Raw genomic sequence first — 19,663 nt, forward strand, 5'->3', positions numbered from 1 at the left:
GACAGGGATGGGGACAAGGACAGAAATGGGACAGGAATGGGATGGGACTGGGATGGGGATGGGGACAGGGATGGAGATGGGATGGGAATGGGGACAGGGATGGAAATCCCGGATCCCCCCATTAACCATGAATGGGCCACTCCAGATTCCCCCATTAACTATGAATGGACCATCCCGGATCCCCCCGTTAACCATGAATGGACCATCCCGGATCCCCCCATTAAACATGAATGGGCCACTCCAGATCCCCCCGTTAACCATGAATGGACCATCCCGGATCCCCCCGTTAAACATGAATGGGCCACTCCGAATCCCCCCATTAAACATGAATGGACCATCCTGGATCCCCCCATTAACTATGAATGGACCATCCCGGATCTCCCCATTAATCATGAATGGGCCACTCCGGATCCCCCCATTAAACATGAATGGGCCACTCCGGATCCCCCCCTTTCCCCATGAATGGGCCACTCTTTGCGCCCCGCCTCTCCCTCTGATTGGCTGCGAGGCACTCAAGGGCGGGGCCAGAGCTCACTAAGGGGCGGTGCTACTCTTGACAGACAGCCCCAACTACCAATAGGAGCCGGAGGGCGGGGCCCGAGTGGCTGAGCGTCGCCGCCGCCATTTTGAGAGGAGAGAGCGGCCGGGGGCGCAGGTGGGGGCGGGGCCGCACCGGGGGTCTATAGGGTGGGATGTGGGGTCTATGGGGTGGGATCTGGGGTCTATGGGGTGGCATCTGGGGCCTATGGGGTGGGATCTGGGGTCTATGGGGTGGGATCTGGGGGTCTGTGGGGCGGGATCTGGGGCTCTATGGGGTCTGTGGGGGTCTGTAGGGTGGGATCTGGGGTCTGTAGGGTGCGATGTGGGGTCTATGGGGTGGGATCTGGGGCTCTATGGGGTCTGTAGGGTGGGATGTGGGGGTCTATGGGGTGGGATGTGGGGGTCTGTAGGGTGGGATGTGGGGTCTATGGGGTGGGATCTGGGGGTCTATAGGGTGGGATCTGGGGTCTATGGGGTGGGATCTGGGGTCTATAGGGTGGGATCTGGGGGTCTGTGGGGCGGGATCTGGGGCTCTATGGTGTCTGTGGGGGTCTGTAGGGTGGGATCTGGGGTCTGTAGGGTGCGATGTGGGGTCTATGGGGTGGGATCTGGGGCTCTATGGGGTCTGTAGGGTGGGATGTGGGGGTCTATGGGGTGGGATGTGGGGGTCTGTGGGGTGGGATCTGGGGTCTGTAGGGTGGGATCTGGGGGTCTATAGGGTGGAATGTGGGGGTCCATAGGGTGGGATCTGGGAGTCTAGGGTGGGATGTGGGGATCTATGGGGTGGGATCTGAGGGTCTGTGGGGTGTGGGGGTCAGTAGGGTGGGATCTGGGGGTCTGTAGGGCGGGGGGGTGTTGGAGTGGCTTGTGGGAGTTTGGGGGGAGCAGGAATAGGAGCTGATGGTGGAGGGGGTGGGGATAGTAGGGCTCAGTGCTGGGGGTCTGGAGGGGGACAATGAGGGTCTGGGGTTGGGGGGGGAGGTAGGTCTGAGAGCTGCTTGTAGGGGGATGGAGGGGGCTGTGGGGAGCTGGGTATAGGAGCTGAGGGTGGAGGGGTTGGGGATAGCAGGGATATATGGGGAGGGCTCAGTACTGGGGGTCTGGGGTTGGGGGGGAGGAAGGTCTGAGAGCGGCTTGTAGGGGGATGGAGGGGGCTGTGGGGAGCTGGGTATAGGAGCTGAGGGTGGAGGGGTGGGGATAGTAGGGGTATGGGGGGAGGGCTCAGTGCTGGGGGTCTGTAGGGGGGCAATGAGGGTCTGGGGTTGGGGGGGGAGGAAGGTCTGAGAGCTGCTTGTAGGGGGATGGAGGGGGCTGTGGGGAGCTGGGTATAGGAGCTGAGGGTGGAGGGTGGGGATAGTGGGGGTATGGGGGGATCTGGGGCTCAGTGCTGGGGGTCCGGAGGGGGGCAATGAAGGGTCTGGGGTTGGGGGGGGAGGAAGGTCTGAGAGCTGCTTGTAGGGGGATGGAAGGGGGCTGTGGGGAGGTTTGAGAGTGTCTGGGGGGAGTGGGAAGGAGAAGGTATAGGGGCTGAGGGTGGAGGGGTGGGGGCAGTAGGGCTCAGTGCTGGGGGTCTGGAGGGGGGCAATGAAGGGTCTGGGGTTGGGGGGGGAGGAAGGTCTGAGAGCTGCTTGTAGGGGGATGGAGGGGGGCTGTGGTGAGCTGGGTATAGGGGCTGAGGGTGGAGGGATGGGGATAGTGGGGGTATGGGGAGAGGGCTCAGTGCTGGGGGTCTCAAGGGGGGCAATGAGGGTCTGTCTGTCCGGGGTGAGGAGGAGCCGCCATCCATCCCCTGCTCCGTTCCAGGCCTGAAGATGGTGAAGCTGTTCATCGGGAACCTGCCGCGGGAGGCGACGGAGCAGGAGATCCGCTCGCTGTTCGAGCAGTACGGCAAGGTGCTGGAGTGCGACATCATCAAGAACTACGGCTTCGTGCACATCGAGGACAAGACGGCGGCCGAGGACGCCATCCGCAACCTGCACCACCACAAGCTGCACGGCGTCTGCATCAACGTGGAGGCCAGCAAGAACAAGAGCAAGGCCTCCACCAAGCTGCACGTGGGCAACATCGGCCCCGCCTGCACCAACCTGGAGCTGCGCGCCAAGTTCGAGGAGTACGGCCCCGTCATCGAGTGCGACATCGTCAAGGACTACGCCTTCGTGCACATGGAGCGCGCCGAGGACGCGGTGGAGGCCATCCGAGGGCTGGACAACACCGAGTTCCAAGGTGACGCCGCGTCGGGGTTGGGGCCGTGGGATGGGAGAGGGAGCCCAGGGTCCAGGGCAGGTAGGACGGCGGGCACGGCTCCGTCCTCGGCGTCACACTGCGGCGATTCGGGTCCTCGTCACCGTGGGTGTGCCTTGAAATGGGGATGGTTGGGCTTTGGGGTGTCATACGGTGCTATGGGGTGTCATACGGTGCTATGGGGTGTCACACGGTGCTATGGGGTGCCCAGACTGTGTTATAGGATGTCACACAGGGCTATGGGGTACCAAGATCGTGTTATGGGGTGCCCACACTGTGCTATGGTGTGTCACACGGTGCTATGGGGTGTCCAGGTTGCCCACATGGTGCTATGGGGTGTCACATAGTGCTATGGGGTGCCCACATGGTGCTATGGGGTGTCACGCAGTACTGTGGGGTGCCCACATGGTGCTATGGGGTGTCACACAGTGCTACAGGGTGCCCACACCATGTTACGGGGTCCCCACGCAGTGCTATGGGGTGTCTAGGGTGCCCAGACCATGTTATGGGGTGCCCACATGGTGCTATGGGGTGTCTAGGGTGCCCACACAGTGTTATGGGATGTTACCTGGTGCTATGGGGTGTCTAGGGTGCCCACACAGTGCTATGGTGTGCCCAGACCGTGTTATGAGGTGTCACACGGTGCTATGGGCTGTCTAGGGTGCCCACATGGTGCTATGGGGTTTCCAGGTTGCCCACACGGTGCTATGGGGCATCCAGGGTGCCTACATGGTGCTATGGGGTGTCTAGGGTGCCCACACGGTGCTATGGGGTGCCCACATGGTGCTATGGGGTGTCATACCATGCTATGGGGTGCCCACACAGTGCTATAGGGTGCCCACACAGTGTTATGGGGTGTCACACAGTGCTGTGGAGTGCCCACACAGTGCTATGGTTTGCCCAGACTGTGTTATGGGGTGCCCACACAGTGCTATGGGGTGTCACACCATGCTATGGGGTGTCATACCATGCTATGGGGTGCCCACATGGTGCTATGGGGTGTCACACGGTGCTATGGGGTGCCCACACCATGCTAAAGGGTGTCCACACGTTGCTATGTGGTGTCACGGTGCTATGGTGAGGTTGGAGCCGGCCATGCAGCTTGTGGGGTGATGCTCCGTGGGGAAAGATGGTGTTCCCATGGGGGGCTGCATCTCAGCCCCTTGGGTTGTTGGGGTCCGTTGCGTCATCCCACGATGCCGCCATCTTGCCGTGGTGTTGCTGACCCCCGGTTGGGGTGTTGGTGATGCTGGCGCTTCCCTTCTTCCTTTTGGGTTGCCCACCAAGCTCGTCCTCACGGTGGTCCCATGCAGGGTCAGGCTCTGGGGTCTTGGGTGGGAAGGACCCAGTGATGGGCCCGGTCCTGTGGGGCTCATGCTGGCCCCATGGCTGGCCCCATAACTTGCCAAGTGGATGAGCAGCGCCAGTGCTGAGCTACCTCCAAGCACATCTCCATGGGGCTTTACTGAAGCCTGTTGGGTTGTTGGGGTCCATTGTGTCATCCCAAGATGCCGCCATCTTGCCGTGGTATTGCTGACCCCCGGTTGGGGTGTTGGTGATGCTGGCGCTTTCCTTTTTCCTTTTGGGTTGCCCACCAAGCTTGTCCTCACGGTGGTCCCATACAGGGTCAGGCTCTGGGGCCTTGGGTGGGAAGGACCCAGTGATGGGCCCGGTCCTGTGGGGCTCATGCTGGCCCCATGGCTGGCCCCATAACTCGTCAAGTGGACGAGCAGCACCGGTGCTGAGCTACCTCCAAGCACATCTCCATGGGGCTTTACTGAAGCCCATTGGGTTGTTGGGGTCCATTGTGTCATCCCACGATGCCGCCATCTTGTCGTGGTATTGCTGACCCCCGGTTGGGGTGTTGGTGATGCTGCCGCTTCCCTTCTTCCTTTTGGGTTGCCCACCAAGCTTGTCCTCACGGTGGTCCCATGAAGGGTTAGGCTCTGGGGTCTTGGGTGGGTTGGGGGGATCCATCTGAAGGACCCAGTCCTGTGGGGCTCATGCCAGCCCCATAGCTTGCCAAGTGGACGAGTAGTGCCGGTGCCGATCCATCTCCAAGCACATCTCCATGGGGTTGTACTGGAGCCCGTCAGGTTGTTGGGGACGCATCTGTTGCCTCATCCCTGGATGCTGCCATCATGCCATGGCGTTGCCAACCCCTGGTTGGGGTGATGGTGATGCCAGCGCTTCTCTTTGGTGTTCTCCGAGCTCGTCCTCACGGTGGTCCCTCTTGTGAAGGGTTAGGCTCTGGGGTCTTGGGTGGGTTAGGGGGATCCATCTGAAGGACCCAGAGTGGCAACGGGGCTCATGCCAGCCCCATGGCCAGCCCCATAGCTTGCCAAGTGGATGAGCAGTGCCGGTGCCAAGCCACTTCCTCCACATCAAAAGTGAGTGCTTCTCCATGGGGCTGTGCCGGAGCCCATTGGGATGCTGAGGATGCGTCCATTGCGTCATCCCAAAACGCCGCCATCTTGTCGTGGTGTTGCCGACCCCTGGTTGGGGTGTTGTTGGCCCCGGTGCTCCCAGTTGGGGTGTCCCCAATGCTCCTCTTTGCCACCACCCGTCTGCCCACGTTGGCCATCCGCAGAGCTCTTCTCCACCACAACTCATCGCCCCTATTGGGGGTGTCCTCAGAGCTCCCCGTCCCCACCTGGTGCCCAATTTTGGGTGTCCCTGGAGCTGTTCTTCACCACAATTCATCTGCCCATCCATGGCGTCCCCGGAGCTGTTCTTCCTCGTTACCCATCCGCTCCATTTTGGCTGTCCCCGGTGCTCTTCCTCACCACGACCCATCCGCTCGTCTGGGCAGGGATGCTCTTCACCACTGCTCACACCCAATTGTGAGCGCACCCGTTGCTGCCCCATCCTTCTGCTCTCATCCCCGTGCCAAAACTCCCTCCAGAGCAGCACAATTTGCACAGGATCCGACATCAGACTGTCCCCAGCACACACCTGGGGCCATGTCCCCCTTCCTAAGGCCTCTCATCCCCTGGGTGCCACTGTGTGATGTGGCAGGACCCGCTCGTGCGTGACCCCATTGGGTGGCATCACTTGGTGGCTCTCACTCCACCAGCACGCTGCCATTGGGTCGGCAGGCCGGTTTGGGGCAGAACACTGCTTTTCTGTGACTTTGGAGGCTGTAGGTTCGGCTGTGAGTCCCTCCAGGACAGGCGGGATGTGTCTGAGAGCAACTGAGTGCTCGGTGTCCCCGGTGTCACCAGCACCGTGTTGGTAAGTCGATGCACGGCTCCACGCCGAGCGCAGCGGGGTGGATGCAGGAGGTCGGGGACCTGCAGATTCCCAGTCGTGTCCCCCATGTCTGCTTTATTGTGCATGTATTTCTAACGAACCTCTTGGTGTGGCCTCAATTATAGCCTCCCTTTTGCGTCTGTTTCTTCAAGGCAAGCGGATGCGCGTGCAGTTGTCCACCAGTCGGCTCAGGACCGCGCCCGGGATGGGAGACAAGAGCGGCTGCTACCGGTGCGGGAAGGAAGGGCACTGGTCTAAAGAGTGTCCGGTAGATCGCCCGGGGCAAGTGGCTGACTTTACCGAGGCCTATAACGAGCAGTACGGAGCCGTGCGCACTCCCTACACCGCGGGCTATGGGGAGACCATGTATTACGATGACGCGTACGGCGGGATGGCCGACTACTACAAGCGCTACCGCGTCAGGTCCTATGCGACGGCCTCTGCGTACGACGCCTACGCGGAGCAGACCATGGCCCAGTACTCCCAGTACGCCCAGTACTCCCAAGTCCAGTCCACGGCCATGGCGGCCACCACGGCCATGGCCAGCCGCATCCCCACCACCTTAGACCCCTACGATAGAGCTCTGCTGCCCACCCCGGGCGTAGCGGCGGCTGCGGTGGCGGCTGCAGCCACGGCGGCAGCAGCAGCGGCCTCCTCCACCTATTACACCCGGGATAGAAGCCCCCTGCGTCGCACGGCAGCCGCGGCCACCACCGTCGGAGAGGCGTACACGTACGATCGTAGTCAGCTGTCGCCGGTCTCGTCGGTCGCTCGGGCTTCGCTCTACGACATGCAGCGGTTCGGGCGCGACCCGTACGCGGACAGGGCGCGGTACTCTGCCTTTTGAGCCGAGGTGAGCCTGTGTGGAGCTGCAGAACACCGCTGGTGTGCGCTGGGGTTGTGTGGGGGTCCCCCGGTAGCGGGGCTGAGTCCGCCTCATTCCCGGAGCAGGGGTTAAACGGTTCGGGGCTGAGCTCCAGCACCTGGCTTGGGGCCCTTTGTGGGCGTTAAAGCCCGGATGTCGGCTCCACCAGAGCCCTGCTGGCATTCGCACGGCGAGCGTGGCGAGATGAGCGTCGACATCTCGGTGCTGAGCGGTCCTCCCGGTGCTGGGAGCAGGCCCTGCCACCCCGGTGTGGTGCGAGGGGAGGCTGCTCTCCCTCTCTGCTCACGCCAACACCGTGCTGAGCCCGGTCCGACTGACAGGTCCCACCTGAGCGGCGTCCCGCTGCCGACAGCTCGGCTGATGTCTGGACTCCAGCTGCTTCTCGCAGGGCTTGGCACAGCCCTGGCTCTCCGCTGAGGGCCCTGAACTCTGCTTTTCTCTTTCAGGTAAGATAATTGCGGCTGGACGTCGGGTTCCCGTGCCGTTGCGCGTCTGACTGTGCTGGGCTTCAAAGCACACCCGTGTCACCTAACGAATCGGTCCCTAATGGACACTCGAGCTTCTTCGTAGCGTAGTCAGAAGTAGCTGATCCCCCTTTTTCCCCGGCCCCATTTTACGTTCAGTCTTTCAGGATATGTTTTCTCGCCTCTCCGTGCCGCTGTCCAGCCCCTAGCTGGTCTAGGCTCAGGTTTAGCGCGAGCGTAGCCGTAGCACGAGCTTTGCTTCCCTGCTCCCTCCCCGGCGGCATGCGTGGAGCTGCTGTTCCCCTTCTTACAGCCTGGGCTGTAGCTTCTTTTGGTTCAGTTTTGGTTTGTTGGGGTGGTTTTTTGTTTTTTTTTTTTCCTTTTTTTTGTTTTTTTTTTTAAGACGTGCGTATTTTTCTTTAAAGACGATCAGTCTTACCCATTGTGGTACTTAACCATCCCAACAGCGCTGCGCCGAGCCCGGCGTTAAGCCTGGAGCCCAACCCGTGGCTCTGCCTTGGCCTTCAGCTCCTATTCCTCCCTCCCTCCCTTCCCTCACCCGACCGCTCTTTCCAGTAAAATAAACTCTTTTAAAGAACCTCTTAACGAACCCAGGCTTGTGTCTCCTGCGCGGGTGCCTCTCCTTCCCCTGCACTCACCACCGTTGTGCTGCAAACCATGAGGCCGCTGAGGCAGCGGCTCTGCTTTGCAGCCTCACTCTAACGCTGCCTTCATCATGATGCCCGGCTAATTAACAGGGTCGGCTCGTTAAGGCTCTGCAAACCCCCCCCCCGCCCCGCCTTACCCCCTGGCCTTGCCAGCTCGTTACTCAATGCAATTAAATGCTCTTTAGGGCCGAGGCTTGGGGTCACCGTCTTCTACATCCTGACCCTGTGTCCCCATGCTCCTGGGGAAGCCCCTCATCCCCCAGCCCCAATTCTGGAGGTCATGGCATTGCCCAGCAGTTCCCACTTGCTCCCCTGGCTGCCTCTTACAACTATAGCTGCTGCTCCTACAAGCTTCTCCCATCTCCTTTCCAGCACCAACCTGGGAACAGCAATGAGTTCAGTCTCCTTTCTGGTGCTGCCACTGTGTTCATTCCTACCAGCGTACCTCAGGCTATGGCTGCGCTCCTCCTGTTCTACCTCAAAGCTGTTTCTGTCACTCCTTAGGACCCTCTTGCTGCCACCAGCCTGGAAAACGAGGGGGAGAATAATTAGGGTGCTCATTACGTACCGTGTCGCTTAATGAATCCTTATTGAGGCACGCAGGGGGTGACCACCCAACAGTGCCCTGGGTTGTGTGTACCCCAACCAGCTGTACTGCTGCCTTGTCAGGCTGTATTTCTACCCCATCAGACTGTCCCGTTGCCCTTTTCCTACCCCAGCTGACTGCATGGGTGTCCTGTCAGGCTCTTTCTACCCCAGCAGACTGTACTGCTGCTCTGTCAGGCTGTATTTCTGCCCAGTAGGGCTGTAGCTTTTCAGGCTGTACTTTTTTGCTGCTGCCATCCTCGCCCTGCAATAAAACCAAAGCAAAGTGGTGATGGTATCAGAGAACACCCACAGAGGACGCACCGCGTTCCGCATCTCAGGGACAACAAGGGACAGAAAATGCTTTTGTTAAGGTTTTATAGTTAATTGAAGTAATGAGGAGGAGCCCTCAGGTGCCATAGGGACGGGCAGAGCTCACCCTGGTGCAGCCGAGCTGATTCCGTGTCACATCGAGGAGCTGCTGCCTGCAAACAACAGGTTACGTTTCACTTTGCCACCTCCTAGAGAAAAACCACACGTTGGCTGAAGGGAAAACCTGCAGGCAGAAGTGTTTGGATTAGGAACAGAGCACCAGCAGTTCAACATTCAACATCTCCTCTCCAAAGCCGCTTCCACAACCCAAACCTGCAGGGAGCAGGTGTGACGGTGCACGTCCACCACGTACAGCCTGTATCAATGTATTGTTGTCACGGTGCACACCATGTCCCCCATCACCACCTGTCTCTGAAGGGGGGGGACAGGGGCAGAGCTGACCCTGAAAGGGGGGAAAGAAAACCAGCAGACGAGGGTTTCTACCCTGGGAACAGCCCAGCAGTTTATTTACAGTCGTACAAAACGTCACTCGGCGCCGCAGGGTCGAGTCCGAGGCCGTGCCTGGATTGAACTCAATGCTAAAAAGGGGGTGTGTGTGTTGGGGAGGGGGACTGGGAGGGTTGGGGGATGGAGGGGCCGTGTGCGGCGCTAACGGTTTGGGCTGCAAACGGAGCAGTTTGGTGCCAACAGGCAAAGTGTGGCGTCGCGGCGCTACAGGCGGACCTGCAACCGTGCTCCTCCTGTCACACAGCGGGAGCTGCTTGAACCGTGGATGCAAAACCTTCTAAAAAACTCCAAACAACAAAAAAGTGGCTAAAAATAACCCAGAAAAAAACCAACCAACCCCCAAACCAACCATCCGTGCCTTTAGGAGGAAGGGGAGGAGGGGGGATCTTAAGGGGGGGCGGCGCGGAGAGTCTGGCGCAGGGTTGGGGGGGGGGAGAGGGGGGCTCAGGGCACGCTACAGGCGGCGCTGGTAACCCGAATGCACGCGGGCCGCGGGCAGGTAATCGCCATAGGTGCCCGAGTAGCGGGCGTAATCGGCGTGCGCTTCCGGCAGGCGGCGGTAATCCATCGGGGACTTTGTCGGCGAGCGGCGGTACGCGAGCGGGGAGTCCGCCAAGCGGCGGTAATCTGAGAGCTCAGAGAAACGGCGGTCTGAATTGTACCTGGGCGAGAGAACAGAGACGTGGTATGAAGGCGCGGAGCAGGCACACACACCCTGGGTTGTGGGGTCATGGTGCAGCGCGGGGCCCCCCCAGGGAGCGCTCGGTCAACAAGCGAAGCCAAACTCGCACTCACCCACCCCACAACCGACCCCCTATAGGCTCTGGGTGAACCTTTGAGCCCGCAGCATCGCGCACAGCACCGCCGCAACCCGGCGCCGACGGCTCTCACGGCACAGAGCGACGCAGCAGACGGACAGATGGACAGCCAGCCCATCCCCAGCCACCAAAAGCCACCCCCTCCCTCCCACCCACCCTCAGGTATCCAGCACAGAAAAGCGAGGGGAAGGAGGAAGGGAAGAAGACGCCGCCGCAGGTGGGCTACGCGCGAGCCGCCGGCCGGGCTCCATACCTTTTAGCCAGAGCGGAGGATTTTTTGTACGGATCGTCATAGCCGGCGCTGCGAGGTGGGGAGAGGCGGGTGCGCTCGTAGGGCGGTGCAACGGCGGCAGCCTGAGAGAGGCCCAGGTAGGAGGCAGCCTGCTGCCCCAGCTGGCTCGGCCCGTCGTAGGCGCTGCCCGGCTGGGCTCTGTAGGCGGCCACCAGCGACGCGGAGGAGGCCTGCTGCGCCGGGTAGGAGGCCGCCATCGAGTTGGAGGCCTGGGCTCGGTAGGCCGCCGTCAGTGGGACGGAAGCCTGTGCCTTGTAGGAGGCGGCGGCGGCTTGGCTGCCGTAGGAGGCGGCCAGCGAGGAGGCTGCCGGCGCACCGTAGGTGGCGGAGAGCGCGGCGGCCTGGCTGCCATAGGAGGCGGGCAGGTTGGCCGTGGGCTGAGCGCCGTAGGACGCTGAGTGGCCAGCAGTCGGCTGCGTGCCATAGGAGGCCGTAAGCGCGGCGGCCACCGGCTGGGCACCATAGGAGGCCGAGTGGCCGGCTACCGGCTGGGCACCATAGGCGGCGGCGTGGCCAGCTACTGGCTGGGCACCATAGGAGCCGGCGTGAGCCGCCACCGGCTGGGCGCCGTAGGAGGCAGGGAGCGCGGCGCCAGGCTGAGCGCCATAGGAGGCAGCATGGCCGTCAACGGGCTGCACGCCGTAGCCAGTGGGCTGCGTGCCATAGGAAGCCACATGCGTGGCTCCTGACTGCACGCCATAGGAAGCAGTGGGGCCGGCAGCGGCCTGCGCACCGTAGGCGGCAGCAGCCTGGGCACCGTAAGCGGCCGAGTAGCCGGAAGCAGCCTGCACCCCATAGGAGGAGGTGAGGGCTGAGGGCTGCACGCCGTAGCCGGAGAGCTGGGAGGCGGCGGGCTGCACGCCGTAGGAGGCGGCAGCAGCGGGCTGGGCACCGTAGGAGGCGAGGGAGCCGGCGGCGGGCTGTGAGGCGCCCAGGGAAACGGCGGCCTGCGAGCGGTACGCGGCGCCCAGCGAGGCCGAGGGCTGCGCGCGGTAAGCGGCCCCCAGCGAGGCCGAGGGCTGGGCACGGTAAGCGGCCGGTTGCGCCGTCACCGGGAGCGTGGCTGCCGAGTAGCCGGCCCGGCTCGGGGAGCGCCGCAGGGGGCTGCGGTCCCGGCCGAAGTAGGAGGGGGATGAGGGCCGGGGCTGCGCGTCAAAGCCGTCGTACTTGGCGGCGGTGCCGAAGCGCTGCTGGTAATCGTACAGGGAGGAGGAGGAGGCGGCGGTGTAGCCGGCAGTGGCGGCGGCGGGGAAGGTGGAGTCCGCGAGCCGGCGCTGCTCGAAGCCCTCAATCTTGGGCTGGAACTTCTCCCTGTACTCCAGGCCTATCCGCTTGTTCTTGTCCACCACGACGCCGGCCGGCACGGCCAGACCCGCTCCCTTTTTCTGAACATTGGTCGAGAGCTCCACATTGACTCTTCTTCCTTTCACCTCCTTCCCATTAAGATTTTCGATGGCAACTTTTGCATCTGCTTCATTCTCCATGTGAACAAATGCATAGTCTGATAAAGCAGCAGACAGAGGGTTATCAGTGGGGGAGAAAAGACACATTCGTTACAGGGTTGAAGGCTTAACGAGGCGCGCCGCCCAGCTCTACCCTACACACTCGGTAACAAACAACGGTGGCCCCACAACCTCAGCTCCAGACATGCTCTGGACCCCCCCATATCCCCCCATAGTCACCCCTTCGCAAGACCCCAGGCTCACAAACACCCCTGGGACCCCCAAAGCTTGGGGGCGGCACTGCAGGGTCTTGGGGAAGCTCCGAGCTTCCGCCATGAGATGGAAAAGCTTCCAGGCTGTTAATTAACATCGTTAGGTTGGAGCTCGGGCCTTGCTCCCTGTGATGCTCCCACCCCTGATGGAAGCCCCCCACAGACCCTCCCACCCCACACCTCCCAATGCAAGCAAGAAGGAGGGAGCGGGGCCGGCGCGGCGTGAAGACGCTGAGCAAACGAGCAGCGCGGTAACGAGAGTCGTTAACGAAGCAGAGACGTCGGACGGGAGTTAGAAGCGGGACAGAGGGACGCGGTGATGGGAAGGGAGCAGTGAGGTGGGATCTGAGCCCGCGCCACAACGGGTCCGGGCTTCTCAGCACCATCCCCAGCCCAGGAACCGTCAGTGTACGGTCAGTGACGGCGCAGCCAACGTGGGCAGCCAAAACTGGGCCCTGGTGAGCGCCAATGTGGTGAACACGCTCATTAGCTCGCTCATTAGCTCACTCATTAGCTCATTCATTAGCTCGCTCATTAGCTCAGTCATTAGCTTGTTCATTAGCTCCTCCTGCTCCTTCCTGCCCAATGATGCCCCAAAGCAGCACGCGATCCCGCAGAGGTGGCACCAACAGCCCCAAAAGTTCGGAAGTTGCCCCAAATCTGCACTCCTCGTTTCTTCCGCCACAAAGAACCCACCCCCCCAGACCCCACCCTATACCCCATATCAGCCCCCAAAGGGAACCCACAGCATCAGCTGTGGGAGCAGTGCCTGCAATGCAGCCTCTGTGTCAGAGATGTGGGTTCATGAGCGATGGTACAGAGTGGGGCAAAGCACCTTATGTCAATTAACAGCGAGTAATTACAGCCTTCATTGCTCCCATTGCAGCCCGTGGGGGAGCAGCTCATTCCGTGTCCACGTTGGGATGGGATGAAGTGTATAAAACAGGGGTTAACAGCTGGGAAAAGCAACTTAAAATCGTGGCAGAAAGGAAAGGAATCATCTCGTGTCAATTAACAGGGGGTTAATTACAGGCCTGCAGAGCTCCCATGGCAGCTCTCATGCTGTGTCCACCTCGGGGTGAGCTTAAGTGCATAAATGGGAAGGCAAAAGGGGAAGGGAAGCGCCGAGTATCAATTAACATCAATTAACACAGTAAGTGATCAATCAGAGACATCAGACCAACCACTGCAGCTCACAGAGGAGCAGCAGCTCATCCACGTCCACATCGGATCGGCGGCAAAGAGCGAAGAAATCAACGTATAGCAATTAACAGGGGGTAATTACAGGCCTCCAGCCTCCCATTGCAGCTCATAAGGGAGTAGATCCCTATAGCGCACCCTACACAACTGCTATGGAGCAGATTTGGGTGCATCAATGGCAGAAAAGAGCGAAGAAATCACCTTATAGCAATTAACAGGGGGTAATTACAGGCCTCCAGCCTCCCATTGCAGCTCATAGGGGACCATATCCCTATAGGAAACCCTACACAACTGCTATGGAGCAGATTTAGGTGCATACATGGTAAAAAAGAGCAAGAAAATCAACGTATAGCAATTAACAGGGGGTAATTATAGGCCTCCAGCCTCCCATTGCAGCTCATAGGGGAGCAGCTCCCTATAGGGCACCCTACACAACTGCTATGGAGCAGATTTAGGTGCATACATGGTAAAAAAGAGCAAGAAAATCAACGTATAGCAATTAATAAAGGGGAATAATAGGCCTCCAGCCTCCCATTACAGCTCATAAGGGAGTAGATCCCTATAGAGAACCCTACACAATTGCTATGGAGCAGATTTGGGTGCATACATGGTAAAAAAGAGCAAGAAAATCAACGTATAGCAATTAATTAGGGGGGAATAATAGGCCTCCAGCCTCCCATTGCAGCTCATAGGGGAGCAGCTCCCTATAGGGCACCCTACACAACTGCTATGGAGCAGATTTGGGTGCATACATGGTAAAAAAGAGCAAGAAAATCAACGTATAGCAATTAACAGGGGGTAATTATAGGCCTCCAGCCTCCCATTGCAGCTCATAGGGGAGTAGATCCCTATAGGGCACCCTACACAACTGCTATGGAGCAGATTTGGGTGCATACATGGTAAAAAAGAGCAAGAAAATCAACGTATAGCAATTAATTAGGGGGGAATAATAGGCCTCCAGCCTCCCATTGCAGCTCATAGGGGAGCAGCTCCCTATAGGGCACCCTACACAACTGCTATGGAGCAGATTTGGGTGCATAGATGGTAAAAAAGAGCAAGAAAATCAACGTATAGCAACTAATAAAGGGGAATAATAGGCCTCCAGCCTCCCATTGCAGCTCATAGGGGAGCAGCTCCCTATAGGGCACCCTACACAACTGCTATGGAGCAGATTTAGGTGCATACATGGTAATAAAGAGCAAGAAAATTAACGTATAGCAATTAACAGGGGGTAATTATAGGCCTCCAGCCTCCCATTGCAGCTCATAGGGGAACATATCCCTATAGGGCACCCTACACAACTGCTATGGAGCAGATTTGGGTGCATACATGGTAAAAAAGAGCAAGAAAATCAATGTATAGCAATTATTAAAGGGGAATAATAGGCCTCCAGCCTCCCATTGCAGCTCATAGGGGAGCATATCCCTATAGAGAACCCTACACAACTGCTATGGAGCAGATTTGGGTGCATACATGGTAAAAAAGAGCAAGAAAATCAATGTATAGCAATTATTAAAGGGGAATAATAGGCCTCCAGCCTCCCATTACAGCTCATAAGGGAGTAGATCCCTATAGAGAACCCTACACAACTGCTATGGAGCAGATTTGGGTGGCAAAGAGTAAGGAAATCACCTTATATCAATTAATAAAGGGTAATTGATCGCCTCCCATTGCAGCTCATGGGGGAGCAGCTCCTTCCATACCCACACTGGGGTCCAATTAAGTGTATAAATGGTAAAAAGAAGAGAAATCGCCAAATAGCAATTGATACGTGGAAATTATACCCTTCTATCTTCCCATAGGGCGGACATAGCCCCATTATGGGGGTCTATGGGGTGGTTTATAGGGGATGGGAGGCTGCCCCCCCCCACACACACACATAGGGGGCACTGAGGGCCCCATGGGGCGAACACAGCCCCATTATGGGGGTCTATGGGGGGGGATATAGGGGACGGGAGGCTGCCCCCCCCCCACCCCACACATAGGGGGCACCGAGGGCCCCATGGGGCGGACATAACCACATTATAGGGGTCTATGGGGTGGTTTATAGGGGATAGGAGGCTGCCCCCCCACCCCACACATTGAGGGCCCCATGGGGCGAACACAGCCCCATTACAGGGGTCTATAGGGGATAGGAGGCTGCCCCCCCCGCACATAAAGAAGCACTGAGGGCCCCATAGGGCGAACATAGCCCCATTATGGGGGTCTATGGGGGGGTTTATAGGGTTTGGGAGGCTGCCCACCCCCACCCCACACATAGGGGGCACTGAGGGCCCCATAGGGCGAACACAGCCCCATTATGGGGGTCTATGGGAGGCTGCCCCACCCACCCCACACATAGGGGGCACTGAAGGCCCCATAGGGCGAACACAGCCCCATTATAGGGCTCTATGGGTGTCTATGGGGTGGTTTATAGGGGATGGGAGGCTGCCCCCCCCACCCCACACATAGGGGGCACTGAGAGCCCCATGGGTCGAACACAGCCCCATTATGGGGGTTTATAGGGGATAGGAGGCTGCCCCCCCCCACATAAAGAAGCACTGAGGGCCCCATAGGGCGGACATAACCCCATTATAGGGGTCTATGGGGTGGTTTATAGGGTTTGGGAGGCTGCCCCCCCCCACCCCACACATAGGGGGCACTGAGGGCCCCATAGGGCGAACACAGCCCCATTATGGGGATCTATGGGGGGGGATATAGGGGACGGGAGGCTGCCCCCCCCCCACCCCACACATAGGGGGCACCGAGGGCCCCATGGGGCGAACATAGCCCCATTATAGGGGTCTATGGGGGGGTTTATAGGGTTTGGGAGGCTGCCCCCCCCCACCCCACACATAGGGGGCACTGAGGGCCCCATAGGGCGAACACAGCCCCATTATGGGGATCTATGGGGGGGGATATAGGGGACGGGAGGCTGCCCCCCCCCCACCCCACACATAGGGGGCACTGAGGGCCCCATGGGGCGGACATAGCCCCATTATGGGGGTCTATGGGGGGGTTTATAGGGGATAGGAGGCTGCCCCCCCACCCCACACATTGAGGGCCCCATGGGGCGAACACAGCCCCATTATGGGGGTCTATGGGGTGGTTTATAGGGTATGGGAGGCTGCCCCCACCACATAGGGGGCACCGAAAGCCCCATGGGGCAGACATAACCCCATTATGAAGGTCTATGGGGGGGGTTTATAGGGGATGGGAGGCTGCCCCCCCCACCCCACACATAGGGGGCACTGAGAGCCCCATGGGTCGAACACAGCCCCATTATGGGGGTCTATGGGGGGGTTTATAGGGTTTGGGAGGCTGCCCCCCCCCACCCCACACATAGGGGGCACTGAGGGCCCCATAGGGCGAACACAGCCCCATTATGGGGATCTATGGGGGGCGATATAGGGGACGGGAGGCTGCCCCCCCCACCCCACACATAGGGGGCACTGAGAGCCCCATGGGTCGAACACAGCCCCATTATGGGGGTTTATAGGGGATAGGAGGCTGCCCCCCCCCACATAAAGAAGCACTGAGGGCCCCATGGGGCCTACACAGCCCCATTATGGGGGTCTATGGGGGGGTTTATAGGGGATGGGAGGCTTCCCCCCCCACCCACCCCACACATAGGGGGCACTGAGGGCCCCATAGGGCGGACATAACCCCATTATAGGGGTCTATGGGGTGGTTTATAGGGGATAGGAGGCTGCCCCCCCCCCACATAAAGAAGCACTGAGGGCCCCATAGGTCGAACACAGCCCCATTATAGGGCTCTATGTTGATCTATGGGGTAGTTTATAGGGTTTGGGAGGCTTCCCCCCCCCACCCCACACATAGGGGGCACTGAGAGCCCCATGGGTCGAACACAGCCCCATTATAGGGGTCTATAGGGGATAGGAGGCTGCCCCCCCCCACATAAAGAAGCACTGAGGGCCCCATAGGGCGAACACAGCCCCATTATGGGGGTCTATGGGGGGGTTTATAGGGGACGGGAGGCTGCCCCCCCCACCCCACACATAGGGGGCACTGAGGGCCCCATGGGGCGAACACAGCCCCATTATGGGGGTCTATGGGGGGGGATATAGGGGACGGGAGGCTGCCCTCCCCACCCCACACATAGGGGGCACCGAGGGCCCCATAGGGCGAACACAGCCCCATTATGGGGGTCTATGGGAGGCTGCCCCCCCCACCCCACCCATAGGGGGCACCAAGGGCCCCATAGGGCGGACATAACCCCATTATAGGGGTCTATGGGGTGGTTTATAGGGTTTGGGAGGCTGCCCCCCCCACCCCACACATTGAGGCCCTATGGGGCGGACACGGCCCCATTATGGGGGTCTATGGGAGGCTGCCCCCCCCACCCCACACATAGGGGGCACTGAGGGCCCCATAGGGCGAACATAACCCCATTATAGGGGTCTATGGGGTGGTTTATAGGGGATGGGTGGCTGCCCCCCCCACCCCACACATTGAGGGCCCCATGGGGCGAACACAGCCCCATTACAGGGGTCTATAGGGGATAGGAGGCTGCCCCCCCCCCACATAAAGAAGCACTGAGGGCCCCATCTGGCGAACACAGCCCCATTATAGGGGTCTATGGGGTGGTTTATAGGGTTTGGGAGGCTGCCCCCCCCACCCCACACATTGAGGCCCTATGGGGCGGACACGGCCCCATTATGGGGGTCTATGGGAGGCTGCCCCCCCACCCCACACATTGAGGGCCCCATAGGTCGAACACAGCCCCATTATAGGGGTCTATGGGGGGGTTTATAGGGGATGGGAGGCTGCCCCCCCCACCCCACACATAGGGGGCACCGAGGGCCCCATGGGGCGAACACAGCCCCATTATGGGGGTCTATGGGGGGGTTTATAGGGGATAGGAGGCTGCCCCCCCACCCCACACATTGAGGGCCCCATGGGGCGAACACAGCCCCATTATGGGGGTTTATAGGGGATAGGAGGCTGCCCCCCCCCCACATAAAGAAGCACTGAGGGCCCCATAGGTCGAACACAGCCCCATTATAGGGGTCTATGTTGATCTATGGGGTAGTTTATAGGGTTTGGGAGGCTTCCCCCCCCACCCACCCCACCCATAGGGGGCACTGAGAGCCCCATGGGTCGAACACAGCCCCATAATGGGGGTCTATGGGGTGGTTAATAGGGTTTGGGAGGCTGCCCTCCCCACCCCACACACTGAGAGCCCCATAGGGCGGACATAACCCCATTATAGTAGTCTATAGGGTGGTTTATAGGGTATGGGAGGCTGTCCCCACCACCCCACATATTGAGGGCCCCATGGGGCGGACACGGCCCCATTATGGGGGTCTATGGGAGGCTGCCCCCCCCACCCCACACATAGGGGGCACTGAGGGCCCCATGGGTCGAACACAGCCCCATTATAGGGGTCTATGTTGGTCTATGGGGTGGTTTATAGGGGATGGGAGGCTGCCCCCACCACCCCACACATTGAGGGCCCCATAGGGCGAACATAACCCCATTATAGGGCTCTATGTTGGTCTATGGGGTGGTTTATAGGGGGGTGGGAGGCTGCCCCCACCACATAGGGGGCACTGAAAGCCCCATGGGGCAGACATAACCCCATTATGGGGGTCTGCCCCTCCCACCCCACACATAGGGGGCACCGAGGGCCCCATAGGTCGAACACAGCCCCATTATAGGGCTCTATGTTGATCTGTGGGGTGGTTTATAGGGTTTGGGACGCCTCCTAGCGGCGGGTCCGGTACCTTTGACCACATCGCACTCCACGACGGCGCCGTATTGCTGGAACAAGGCCCTGAGCTCGCCGCTGGTGCAGGCGGCCGACACGTTGCCCACAAAGATCTTGCAGGTATTTGTAGGCCGAGGCCTGGACGGTTCCACCACGATCCTCCGGCCGTGCAGCTGGTGCCCGTTGAGCTGAGCGATGGCCTGTGTCGCCGCCGCTTCATCCCGGAGATGAACGAAAGCGAATTGTTTCATTAAAGCGATACCGAGCACCGGACCGGCTACACCGGAAAATAGTTCGCTCAATTCTTCGGCCGTGGCTTCTTCGGGGACATTGCCCACGAATAGTTTAATACCGGAACGCATTGCGACAATGGAAACGGCGCCCTCACAAAATGGCGGCGCCTCCTCAGAGCTGAGGGGGAGAAGCGACGGCGGACTGCGCGTGCGCGCCGCT

The 19,663-nt window shown here is 59.9% G+C and overlaps 2 protein-coding genes and 2 long non-coding RNA genes across 9 annotated transcripts; 3 read left to right on the forward strand and 1 right to left on the reverse strand.

The window, feature by feature from the left end:
* Positions 1-628: 628 nt before the first annotated feature.
* LOC107307467 (RNA-binding protein 4-like) lies at positions 629-9,445 on the forward strand. Of its 4 annotated transcripts, XR_014941842.1 has the most exons (5): positions 629-655; positions 2,344-2,763; positions 6,186-6,886; positions 7,240-7,365; positions 8,424-9,445. XR_014941842.1 is itself a non-coding variant. In XM_085535475.1 (4 exons), exons 2-3 carry the CDS (start codon positions 2,352-2,354, stop codon positions 6,878-6,880), a joined length of 1,107 nt encoding a protein of 368 aa, XP_085391601.1. In that variant the 5' UTR covers positions 629-687; positions 2,344-2,351; the 3' UTR covers positions 6,881-6,886; positions 7,366-7,981. The 4 variants fall into 4 exon arrangements, 3 of the variants coding, with proteins under 3 accessions (XP_085391601.1, XP_085391602.1, XP_085391600.1); XM_085535475.1 differs by lacking the exons at positions 7,240-7,365; positions 8,424-9,445 and adding an exon at positions 7,366-7,981 and having other exon boundaries at positions 629-687; XM_085535476.1 differs by lacking the exon at positions 8,424-9,445 and having other exon boundaries at positions 7,240-7,981.
* On the forward strand, positions 2,770-6,152 carry LOC146751154 (uncharacterized). The gene is made up of 2 exons (XR_014941845.1): positions 2,770-3,117; positions 3,414-6,152. It is a non-coding gene; the product is annotated as an uncharacterized LOC146751154 (long non-coding RNA).
* Positions 7,606-19,636, reverse strand: LOC107307468 (RNA-binding protein 14-like). 3 transcript variants are annotated; one of them, XM_085535467.1, is made up of 4 exons: positions 19,227-19,636; positions 10,548-12,087; positions 8,766-8,901; positions 7,606-8,576 (listed from the first exon to the last, which is right to left on the reverse strand). In XM_085535467.1, exons 1-3 carry the CDS (start codon positions 19,570-19,572, stop codon positions 8,802-8,804), a joined length of 1,986 nt encoding a protein of 661 aa, XP_085391593.1. In that variant the 5' UTR covers positions 19,573-19,636; the 3' UTR covers positions 7,606-8,576; positions 8,766-8,801. The 3 variants fall into 3 exon arrangements, with proteins under 3 accessions (XP_085391593.1, XP_085391592.1, XP_015706460.2); XM_085535466.1 differs by having other exon boundaries at positions 7,606-8,901; XM_015850974.3 differs by lacking the exons at positions 7,606-8,576; positions 8,766-8,901 and adding an exon at positions 8,998-10,138.
* Positions 16,818-17,621, forward strand: LOC146751155 (uncharacterized). The gene is made up of 2 exons (XR_014941847.1): positions 16,818-16,946; positions 17,134-17,621. It is a non-coding gene; the product is annotated as an uncharacterized LOC146751155 (long non-coding RNA).
* Positions 19,637-19,663: the final 27 nt, after the last annotated feature.

The sequence above is a fragment of the Coturnix japonica genome, unplaced genomic scaffold, assembly GCF_054131305.1.
Source record: "Coturnix japonica strain WE unplaced genomic scaffold, WE-NBRP24 Scf124, whole genome shotgun sequence".
NCBI classification, from domain to species: Eukaryota; Metazoa; Chordata; class Aves; order Galliformes; family Phasianidae; genus Coturnix; species Coturnix japonica.

What these genes read in the sequence shown, in the direction of transcription:
- LOC107307467 (XM_085535475.1), top strand. Translation starts at nt 2,352, where the DNA reads ATGGTGAAGCTGTTCATCGGGAACCTGCCGCGGGAGGCGACGGAGCAG. An exon ending in GGACAACACCGAGTTCCAAG is followed by an intron (nt 2,764 to 6,185) that starts GTGACGCCGCGT and finishes TGTTTCTTCAAG; the next exon opens with GCAAGCGGATGCGCGTGCAG.
- LOC107307468 (XM_015850974.3), bottom strand. Translation starts at nt 19,572, where the DNA reads ATGCGTTCCGGTATTAAACTATTCGTGGGCAATGTCCCCGAAGAAGCC. An exon ending in GGAGTGCGATGTGGTCAAAG is followed by an intron (nt 12,088 to 19,226) that starts GTACCGGACCCG and finishes CTGCTTTATCAG; the next exon opens with ACTATGCATTTGTTCACATG. An exon ending in TCCTCCGCTCTGGCTAAAAG is followed by an intron (nt 10,139 to 10,547) that starts GTATGGAGCCCG and finishes TCTCTCGCCCAG; the next exon opens with GTACAATTCAGACCGCCGTT.